This window comes from Lepidochelys olivacea (assembly GCF_965140295.1).
Source record: "Lepidochelys olivacea isolate rLepOli2 genome assembly, chromosome: 1".
Lineage (NCBI taxonomy): Eukaryota > Metazoa > Chordata > Testudines > Cheloniidae > Lepidochelys > Lepidochelys olivacea.
In genome coordinates, this window is record NC_140411.1 from 199,826,966 (window position 1) to 199,838,975 (window position 12,010).

Sequence of the window (12,010 nt, forward strand, 5' to 3'; positions counted from 1 at the left end):
CCGATATGCTGCCCTGGCAATGAGGGATGAGGAATTACCCCCAGAGGAGGAGGAGAAGCCATGTACCCCCAAGTCTGGAAGGATCGTAGCCACCATTCCCAGGAGGAAACGTAGGGTAGTTGTGGTTGGTGACTCTCTTCTGAGAGGGACAGAGGCACTCATCTGTCACCCTCACATGGCATTCTGGGAGGTATGCTGCCTGCCAGGGGCCAATATCCGAGACATTATGGCGGGATAGTCGAGGATCATCCGGCCCTCTGACTACTACTCCATGCTACTCCTCCATGTCAGCAATAATGATACTGTGAAATATGACCCTCAGCAGATTAGAGGTGACTACAGAGCTCTGGGAGTATGGGTGAAGGAGTTGGGCACACAGGTGGTCATCTCTTCGATCTTTCCGGTCAAGGGTAGGGGCCCTGGCAGAGACAGATGCATCCTGGAGGTGAATGCCTGGCTGCGAAGATAGTATCACCAGAAGGGTTTTGGCTTCCTTGACCATGGGATGCTGTTCCAGGAAGAAGGACTACTAAGCAGAGATGGGGTCCACCTATCGAGGAAGGGGAAGAGCATATTTGGATACAGACTGGCTAACCTAGTGAGGAGGGCTTTAAACTAGGTTCACAGGGGGCAGGTGACCAAAGCCCACACGTAAGTCAAGAACGTGGAGACCTGGGAGGTTTGAAATTTGCAGGGAGCATGGGCTGTTCTAGCAGGGATAAAGGAGAGACAAGACAGAACTGGGTGGGGGGGCAGTAGAATCAAATCAGTATCTTAGATGTCTGTATACTAATGCAAGAAGTCTGGGGAATAAGCAGGAAGAACCCAAAATGCTAGTAAATAAACAAAACCATGACATAGTTGGCATCACAGAGACATGGTGGGATAATACATGACTGGAATATTGGTATAGACAGGTACAGCTTGCTCAGGAAGGGCAGACAGAAAAAGGGAGGAGGTGTTGCCTTATATATTAAAAATATATAATTGGACTGAGGTTGAGATAGAAATAGGAGACAGACTTGTTGAAAGTCTCTGGGTAAGGATAAAAGGGGTAAAAAACAAGGGTGATATCCTGGTAGGAGTCTACTACAGACCACCTAACCAGAAAGAAGAGGTGGATGAGGCTTTTTTAAAAACAGCTAACAAAATCACCCAGAGCACAGGACTTGGTGGTGATGGGGGACTTCAACTACCCAGACATCTGTTGGGAAAATAACACAGCAGGGCACAGATTATCCAACAACTTCTTGGAAGGTATTGGAGACAATTTTTTTTTCAGAAGGTGGAGACGGCTACTAGGGGAGAGGCTGTTCTAGACTTGATTTTGACAAATAGAGAGGAACTGGCTGAGAATTTGAAATTAGAAGGCAGCTTGAGTGAAAGTGATCATGAAATGAAAGAGTTCATGATTCTAAGGAATGGTAGTAGGGAGAATAGCAAAATAAAGACAATGGATTTCAAGAAGGCAGACCTTAGCAAACTCAGGGTGCTGGTAGGTAAGATCCCATGGGAGGCAAGTCTAAGGGGAAAAACAATAAAAGACAGTTGGCAGTTTTTCAAAGAGACATTATTAAGGGCACAAGAGGAAACTATCCCACTGCATAGGAAAGATAGGAAGTATGGCAAGAGACCACCCTATCTTAACCAGGAGATCTTCAATGATCTAAAAATCAAAAAAGAGTCCTAGAAAAAGTGGAAACTAGGCCAAATTACAAAGGATGAATATAAACAAATAACACAAGTATGTAGAGACAAAATTAGAAAGGCCAAGGCACAAAACGAGATCAAACTAGCTAGAGACATAAAGGGTAACCAAAAAAAAGAAACATTCTACAAATACATTAGAAGCAAGAGGAAGACCAAGAACAGGGTGGGCCCATTACTCAATGGGTTGGCGGGGGGAGAGGCAGGGAGGGAGAGAATAATAATAGAAAATGTGGAAATGGCAGAGGTGCTTAACGACTTCTCTGTTTCGGTTTTCACCAAGAAGGTTAGTAGTGATTGGACATCTAACATAGTGAATGCCAGTAAAAATGAGGTAGGATCAGAAGAGGCTAAAATAGGGAAAGAACAAGTTAAGAATTACTTGGACAAATCAGATGTCTTCAAGTCAGCAGGCCCTGATGAAATGCATCCTAGAATACTAGAGGAGATATCTGTGTCATTAGCAATTATTTTTGAAAAGTCATGGAAGACGGGAGAGATTCCAGAAGACTAGAAAAGGGCGAATATAGTGCCCATCTATAAAAAGGGAAATAAGGACAACCCAGGGAATTACAGACCAGTCAGCTTAACTTCTGTACCCAGAAAGATAATGGAGCAAATAATTAAGCAATCAATTTGCAAACATCTAGAAGATAATAAAGTGATAAGTAACAGTCAGCATGGATTTATCAAAAACAAATCATGTCAAACCAACCTGATATTTTTCTTTGACAGGGTAACAAGCCTTGTGGATAGGGGAGAAGTGGTAGACGTGGTATATCTTGACTTTAGAAATGCTTTTGATACTGTCTCGAATGACTGTGTCATACACAAACTAGGGAAATGCAACCTAGATGCAGCTACTATAAGGTGGGTGCAAAACTGGTTGGAAAACCATTCCAAGAGAGTAGTTATCAGTGGTTCACAGTCATGCTGGAAGGTTAACCTCGCAGGGATCATTTCTGGGTCCGGTTCTGTTCTTCATCAATGGTTTAGATAATGGCATACTGAGTACACTTATAAAGTCTGCAGACGATACCAAGCTGGAAGGGGTTGCAAGTGCTTTGGAGGATAGGATTAAAATTCAAAATGATCTGGACAAACTGGAGAAATGGTCTGAAGTAAATAGGATGAAATTCAATAAGGAAAAATGCAAAGTACTCCACTTAGGAAGGACCAATCAGTTGCACACATACAAAATGGGAAATGACTGCCTAGGAAGTAGTACTGCAGAAAGGGATCTGGGGGTCACAGTGAACCACAAGCTAAATATGAGTCAACAGTGTAACGCTGTTGGAAGAAAAAGCAAACACCATTCTGGGATGTATTAGCAGGAATGTTGTAAGCAAAACACAAGAAGTAATTCTTCCACTGTACTCTACACTGATTAGACCTCAGCTGGAGTATTGTGTCCAGTTCTGGGCACCGCATTTCAGGAAAGATGTGGGCAAATTGGAAAGAGTCCAGAGAAGAGCAACAAAAATTATTAAAGGTCTAGAAAACCTGACTTATGAGGGAATATTGTTTAGTCTGGAAAAGAAAAAGAACTGAGAGGGGACATGATAACAGTTTTCAAGTATGTAAAAGGTTGTTACAAGGAGGAGGAAGAAAAATTGTTTTTCTTAACCTCTGAGGATAGGACAAGAAGCAATGGGCTTAAATTGCAGCCAGGGAGATTTAGGTTGGACATTAGGAAAAAATTCTTAACTGTCAGGGTGGTTAAGCACTGGTTAAGCATTGGAATAAATTGCCTAGGGAGGTTGCGGAATCCCCATCATTGGAGACTTTTAAGAACAGGTTAGAAAAACACCTGTCAGGGATGGTCTAGATAATTAGTCCTGCTACAAGTACAGGGCACTGGACTAGATGACCTGTCGAGGTCCCTTCCAAGTCTATGATTCTATGATTCCAGGCAAGCCTCTTCCTCTCGGAGGCTCCTGTACTCTCCCATCTTACTCCATAATATGGTCCCTGAAAGCAGGGCCCTGTTTCCCATCACACTTCAAACAAGACTCCAGGCTCAGTCCCACTTCAACTTCCTCCCAACCAAAACAGGGCTGGTGTTTGCAACAGATTATCTCCTGAAAGCAGGCCAGTCTATCCAAGTCTCAGTTTATTCTGCAACAGTGAGTCAGTGCTAACTCACTTCACTCTTTCTTTTCCAGAATTAAAGTCACTGCTCACAGGGTCGGTATGTTAGGCACACTGCCAGCATATTACTGTCCACCTCTCCACACAGTTCCTTCTCTCTACTATATACCCCCCTTTGCAAATTTAGTTGTTTTAGCATTTCCCTCTGTCTCTGTGTTAGTATGTATCAACACTGATTCATGTACACAGGTATACATGTACACAGGGATACATAGAAAAATACTGTATTAGGTAACTCAAATACAGGGAAAAAGAAAAGGAGGACTTGTGGCACCTTAGAGACTAACCAATTTATTTGAGCATAAGCTTTTGTGAGCTACAGCTCACTTCATCCGATGTACTCCTTTTCTTTTTGCGAATACAGACTAACACAGCTGCTACTCTGAAACCTGTCAAATACAGGGGTATAAGCAGCAGTTTAAGAACACAGCGCGATAGGAAAATAGGAGGAATGGTAGGAACTATGGTGGGACCATGTTTTGAAGTGAGAAAATTAGGGGAATAGGGGAAACAGGACTGTTCAGGGAAATATGGAGGCAATTGGACTAGTAGTGCAAGTGTGTGGGGTCCCAGCAGGCAAAGCAGAGAAGGGGCCTGAGAGATGTCTGAGGTATCTTATCTATCTATTTCATTGTTGACACCTGTTCCATATGAATAGTTGTCAATGTAGATACTTATTAAGAAAATCGAGAAATCCCTGCTCCCTCCCCCCAAAAAAAACGAAGCAAAAAACATTAATTAACTATAAGTTAATGTGGCTAGGTTGCATATCCCACCAATGCTCACTGTAAAAAGGAAATAAGCAGTGTAGTTATTCACTTTGTCTACAGTCCACTCACACTGTGACCCGCTACTATAGATGGATGCACCTGCTCAGTGACACAACTTGGGTAAAAAATGGAGATAATTTCTTTCTTAAAGGAAAGGGGACAGACCAACTTTTTGGGAACTACTGCTTCTGAAGTTGCATTTCTGCATCTAAGGACAAAATTGGGTTTTCTACATCTAACAATATAAAAGAAAGATATTTCTTTACTGGGAGAAAAATTTATATCGCCATACTACAGAGAAGAATGAACTTCATTGCCTTATGACATCACCAATGATAAAACAGTGCAGCTGATGCAACACCCTATGACCTTTATCACTGGTGCTATAACAGCCTAGGTTTTTCAGCATGTCTTCTGGTTAACAAAGTTTGGTGATGGAATTTTAAGCCTTGCAATGCCCTGGAATAACAGGTATGACTAGTGCTCATTTTACAGATTGTCTAAATAGGCCCAGAGAGGTGAAATGGCCAGACCAAAGTCATTCAGCTGGTAAGTGGCAGAGCTAGGAATAAAAGCCATGACTCCTGATGCTCAGTCCCCGCTCCAACTCCCGGGTAACACTTCTTCTGTAAACTATCTGAAATAAGTAAAGATGCACTATCAAATTTATTCCATCATTTTTGTTTTATTTTGATTTCCACTTTGCTAATTTCTTTTTAAAATTATGTCTTTTAAGAAAGTTAACTGTATTATATATCCATTTGCTTCTATTTATTGCTTAAGAGATTTGGTACTTTATCTGACAGAAAAAAATCTTAGCATAGACCCCAATCCTGCAAACAATTACTCACTGGAACTACTCAAGGTAGTAAAGTTAAGCATGTGTGCAAGAGTTTGCAGAATCAAGGTTCTAATGTGCAGTGTAACTTAATTTTCCGAGATTTTCTCTGAAATATATTAACGGTGACAGACTAAGCAAGGGAGGGGAAGTTCACTCTCATATTCTCATTAATGGAGTTGTTTTGAAAGTATGAAGAGCTTTTCTGATTTTCAACTATTATATTTTTAGAGAACAACAACAAAAAATAGCCTGTTGTGTTTAGTTCTTAAGAGAGGATATTGTGACCAGAAAACATGAGCAATGAAATTTTTCTGTGAATGATGGTGGAGTGAAATCAGAGTTCTAAATGTCCATCTACCTGACTGATAAGAGAAGAAGAACTGTGACCCTCTCACACAAATCATGGATAGATCTACTAAGCAACAGATACTCAACTTAGATCGTCAGGTAGGAAAATGTTCTTCTTTTTTAAAGGTGTTGCTAAGGCAGATGGCTTTAAGAAACAACTGCTTCTGAAGATGTACAATAGAACCCCTATTTTATCAACAAATTGGGGACTGAAGAGTTCATAAAATCAAAATGTTTATAAAACTGAACATCTCAAGATTACAAAAAGTATGGTGCATAAGTTGCAGTGTGGTGCATGCCTTGCTTTCTTCTTGTCCTTCAAACCATGGCAAAGTGATGTCTAATGCACTGAGGGCATGGGAATTTGAAGGAATGTTGACTTATTCTTCATTAACATAACTTTTGTTTTGTGGGGTTTTTTTCTTTCTGGAAAAATTGTTCATATAACTGACTGTTCAAATGATTGGTGTTCATAAAATTGAGGTTCTTCTGTATTTGTTGAAGAAAACTTGCTATTTGAAAAATAAATATTCCCTATTCTCAGTAAGATACCTCTAGGATCAGACACCATTTCTGCACCCTTTGAAAGATTCTTTCAGAGTAGAGACCAAATGTGCAATGACCCTGGGACAAGATGTATACTATCAGTCTCCTCATGATGTTCTGCCCTGTGTCAAGGAACAATCTTCCCAGAAGGCCTCACATAGAGAGTACATTAAACAACATGGAAAATAGGGCTGATTCTTGGGGAATGCAATATTTCAAATCTATCAGTGATGATATGGAAGAATTTGGCCTATGGGATTTGATGTATGGCTTGGGAATTCCTTTCCATAATGATTTAGTGACTAGAGAATATAGATGGAGGGCAGTTCTAGACATACCAGCAATATCCCATACTGACCAACTCAGTATATGCTGCAATCCCTAAGCAACAGGCCAAATTCTGCCCCGCAACCTGTGCTGCTCACATCCACACCAGTGAGACTCCTGCATGCACATTCAAGGGCATAATTTGACTTTATGGGATACATGAGATGAGAGTCAGCCTTAGATTTGTATTGCATATGATTATAGTTACAATAATTTCCTGCCCTTTCTCATTTTGTATCACTACATCTGCCATAATTTAAACACTGCTAGTGGAATTATATTCTGTTGATATATCTTCTTGAAGTGTCTTCTGCATAAGCAAGTTTTTTTTAAATCGGTCCTTCAACTGGCCCAGAGCACTATGATCTGATCGACCAACTAGTCAACTGATTTTCATAATAGCCATGGGAACCTAGAACCCCAAAAATGAATAGGATTAATATACTGATATTGAAAAGAATAATGTGGGGAAAGTTTAGAGAAAAATGGAAGATTACAGCATCACTGCTCCTGCTTTCATTGTAATATCTGTCAATCCAGAGTCTCTCAGTGGCACTGTAATAAATGTTTAACTTCATCCCAGTGTGTCACTTAATTCTCTCAATATGGATTAAAGAGTTCCCCCATTGTATAATAATCATATCATCCAGCCATTTAACAAAAATGAGTTAAATTCACCATTAAATTTATTTCTTTTTGTAGCAAATGTGTGATTTTTATTTACAGTTGTCTGTACAATTATAAAAACAAATATTTTTTTTCACTCTTTTCCCACAAACATTCTCATGTTGCAGTGGCATGCACAGGCAGAATGTGTTAGTTGGTTTTCATTTAAGTCATTTTTGATCTTTAAAGTTGATTTCTAACATTAAAAAAAGCTATACTTGTTATAACTACCTTGTACCCTGTGATCTAAGGCATGACAATTCTTTTTTGTTTTTTCTTCTCTAAGTGAAATGGAGCTTTGAATGAGTCCTCTGTGGAGTCCTTCTGAGCTCCCTTTTCATCCTGGTTGATGAAGGTCTAAAATAGAGTTTGACATGAGCACATGGATGCGACAAGTTGGGCAGGTTGGTTTCTTTAGCAGCCACTTTTCAATACACTGTTGGAGGAAAAGAATATGGGAAAGAGAAAGTTAGCAATCGAAACTTGTTGCACTGACGCTCAACTACCAGGATTTTTGAGAGGGATGATTGGTAAATTCCCATACATGACCAAAGCTTTGATCTAACCGTTTTTTTAAAATGCAGCATAAAAACCCATGTATTCAGTGAATCACAGAAAATAAAGCTGGAAGGGACCTCAAGAGTTTATCAAGTCCAGCCCCCTGCAATGACGCAGGACCAACTAAACCTAGACCATCCCTGACAGGTGTTTGTCCAACCTGTTCTTAAAAACCTCCAGTGATGGGGATTCCACAATCTCTTTTGGAAGCCTATTCCAGGGCTTAACTATCCTTATAGTTAGAAAGTTTTTCCTAATATCTAATATCTATCTCTTTTGTGGCAGATTAAGTCCTACCTTTAGTGGACATGGAGAACAATTTATCACTGTCCTCTTTACAACAACCCTTAACATATTTGAAGACTGCTGTCAGGATCCCCCCTCTGTTTTCTTTTCTCAAAACTAAACATGCCCAGTTTTTTTAACCTTCCCGCAGAAGTGAGGTTTTTGAAATCTTTTAACATTTTTCTGGTTTTCCTCTGGATTCTCTTCAGTTTATGCACATCTTTCCTAAAGTGTGACAGAGAGACTTGGACACAATACTCCAGCTGAGGCCTCACCAGTGCCTAGTAGAATGAGACAATTATTTTCCATATCTTACATATGACGCCTGTCAGTACACCCCAGAATGATATTAGCCTCTTTTGCAACTGCATCACATTGTTGACCCATGTTCAATTTTATATCTGCTATAACCCCCAACAGTACTATCACCTATCCAGTTATTCCCCATTTTGTAGTTGTGCGTTTGATTTTTCCTTCCTAAGTGTAGTACTTTACACTTAATTTTGTTGAATTTTGTCTCCTTGATTTCAGACCAATTCTCCAATTTCTCAAGATCATTTTGAATTCTAATCCTGTCCTCCAAAGTGTATGCAACTCCTCCCAACCTGATGTCATTTCGCAAATTTTATAAGCATATTATCCACTCCATTATCCAAGTCATTCACGAAAATATTGAATAGTATTGGACCAAGGACTCACCCCTGTGGGACCCTACTAGATACACCCTCCCTGCTTGACAGTGAACCATCAATAACTACCCTTTGTTATTACAACCAGTTGTTCACCCACCTTATAGTAATTTAATCTAGACCACATTTCCACAGTTTGGTTATGAGAATGTCAAGTGGGATTGTGTCAAAAGCATTATGAAAATCAAGATATATTTTGGCTACTGCTTCCCCCCATCCACTAGGCCAGTAACCCTATCAAAGAAAGAAATTAGGTTTGTTTGGCATGATTATGTTATCCTCTAGGTATTTACAAATGGTTTGTTTAATATTTTTTTCCAGTATCTTCCCAGGTATCGAAGTTATATTGACTGGTCTGTAATTCCCCAGGTCCCCTTCTCTGGTCCTCCATGATCTCACCCATCCTCCATGAGTTCCTCCATGAATGCAGTTATTGGACTCAATTCTGCTTTCATTTAAATGACTTCAATAAGATCAGGATCAGACCCAATTTTAATTTTTCAGGAGTATAAGATCTCTAGCTCTCTCTCGCTCTTTAGTTAGTTAGTTAGTTAGTTAATTTAGTGTTAGATTGACAGTTCTTGAGACTAAGGTCCTATGTTTATCCACAGAAGAGGTATAATATAAGCAGCAGTATCAAGCTTCCCAGCCATTATGCCTAAAACATCACCTTGGGAGATCATTTCTAGGGACATGATACATTTTCTATGGCTAATTTGATCCTTGGTCACTTTGCTGAGAGTGCTAATAAGGGTGCCATTTATGCTACTGGTTGTTGCCATGTGATCAGCTGTCCACTGAAGATTGTACCAAACCCACCAAACTCTTTCACACCAAGCATCCAACATTTATAGCAATGCTTGGCCACTTCTGTCCTGGGAGAGATTTGAACTAGAGCCTAGAAGTTAAACCCTCTTATCCCTATCCCAGTACCAATTCCGCTGAGACCTCCGGATTCCATTCTTTTGCTATAATTATTTTTCAACCAATTGATATCAGGAACAAATACACACTGGATACAGAGGTTCTGATCTGGTCCTGCATTAGGGCAATTTTTGTCTCATTCCTCTAGTACAAAGCTGTCATGGAGGCAGCTTAGCTGGGCACTGAGGAATTCATCCAGTGTAGGAGGAGCATCAAGTAGTGCAGCAGCTTCTACACCCCCACCCACCATCTCAATCACCAGTAAAAGGGGCTCAGTCAAAGTCTAGTTGCTGTTGTGGAAGGTCATATATGGAATCCTTCCTCTTCCAAGTAACTATCACTGACAGGGAATAGGGCCCCTTGAGTTTCTTGCAGTACCTCTTTGTGAAAGCTGTGCATGCAGTGAAGTTCCACTATACTGCCAGTCTCGAGATCATCATGACAAATAACACACGGATCCGAATCTTCATCCTTCAAAGGAACATAAATTACTGTCAGTCATAGGATGACTCCAACCCAGAACTACTTGTGGTTGAGTAACTGGACTGTATTGGATAAGTTAGCAGACCAAAGAGTGGCTTTACATATGATGTTTACTTACCTTACAGCTGAGATCTGAGTTCTATTGACCTGGGATTTAATTGATCCCATGCATAAAGAAATCTATTAATTTAAATGGCCAGGTCCTCAACTACAGATGAGTAGCACTTGTCACAGCTGGGGAGAGGGACACAAAGATCCCCTTTGCACACCACCCCAATCCTGCGGCTGCCCTTAATTGGGCTGGTTCCCTCCTGCCCATTGTAGAAACCATTAAGGGCTGCTCTCTGCTATCCCAGGATCTCCATATGAGAGAGCCTCCAGGGAGCAGATCTATCAGGTTTAAGGCCATCATGGCAGCCCTTTTACTGGCATTCTGCGCATCCAGGGAGCCCAGAATATCAGCTGAGATTTGCTGTATAGATCTGTGAGCAGATTTATCTCCTAAGGACCAAATTCTGTGCTTAGGACCCAGCCTGAATAACTTGGCGAGGCATTGGTGAAGTGTATGAGTGAAGGACATCCAGGAATCCTTCCCTGGGGGCTGCAGAGCAGAAGCAGAGCTTCTCTTTGATTCATACCTTCAGCACCATGAGTAGAATAAACTCAGTTAGCTTAGGATCCCCCATGCTATGTGGGAAGGACTGGAGGGTCTCCATAGCCTTGCTGCTGAGTACAACTGTCATACATCCCTCACCTGTGTCTTTTCTCCAAGTTCTTGTCTACACTGGGAAAATGCATCATGTTAGAAAATATGGGTTTCAGAGTAGCAGCCGTGTTAGTCTGTATTCGCAAAAAGAACAGGAGTACTTTTGGCACCTTATAGACTAACCAATTTATTTGAGCATAAGCTTTCATGAGCTATTGTTTCATGTTCTCTATGTATATAAATCTCCCCGCTGTATTTTCCACTGAATGCATCTGATGAAGTGAGCTGTAGCTCACGAAAGCTTATGCTCAATTAAATTGGTTAGTCTCTAAGGTGCCAGAAGTACTCCTTTTCTTGTTAGAAAATACGTTAACTAACCAAATTTAAACATCATGATGTTAAGCACAATCGTGCCATTAGCATGGACAAGGACAGTCATGTTTGAAAACATATTAGCTGGTTGTGGATAAAGCTATGGTCCACCCTTTACAACTTCTTCCTGGCTATTTGCTGCACGGCGGTGGAGACAAGACACTGCTGAGGGAAGCTGTATTTGCCTACCGCTCAGGAGGGGTCATACTGGGCTTATGATTGGTGACCTGGATTCAGAGAGATCTTCCTTGCAGGAAGAGTGGAGTCTGGCCCATCAGTTCCACAGAGTGGGTACATCCTCCTATAGACTAGCAAAGGAAGGTCTGTGAGAAGGAAAAGAGCCAGATGGACTGTGTTATGCTAGGTCACACTTTTGGTCTGGTTCTTGTTTGCCTAAAGTCACTATATACCACTCCGGCAGTGTCAGTGTTTAATTTGTGCCAGGGCTTGCCAGGGCTGAGCCTCAGCACCTCTTGGGCAGTTCACAGCCCCGGCACCTCTGGGCTTGTGGCGTCAGTTATGAAAGTAAAAAAATTGCCTTAGCCCCAGCGCCTAATTGCTTGAGCACTGGCACCTCTTTTGTTACAAATTAAGCACTGGGAAGTGTTAAAAGGCCTTAAAGTGGGTGTAAATAACC

At 41.0% G+C, this 12,010-nt stretch overlaps 1 protein-coding gene across 1 annotated transcript in view; it reads right to left on the minus strand.

The window, feature by feature from the left end:
* Window positions 1-7,408: 7,408 nt before the first annotated feature.
* LNP1 (leukemia NUP98 fusion partner 1) overlaps window positions 7,409-12,010 on the minus strand; it is a 29,819-nt gene continuing 25,217 nt past the window's right edge. The window contains exons 3-4 of the mRNA XM_084644893.1: window positions 10,191-10,283; window positions 7,409-7,792 (exon numbers count right to left, since the gene is read on the minus strand). Of these exons, the coding sequence (XP_084501019.1) occupies window positions 7,694-7,792; window positions 10,191-10,283 (192 nt within the window). The 3' untranslated portion in view covers window positions 7,409-7,693. The remainder of the gene's footprint in view (window positions 7,793-10,190; window positions 10,284-12,010) is intronic.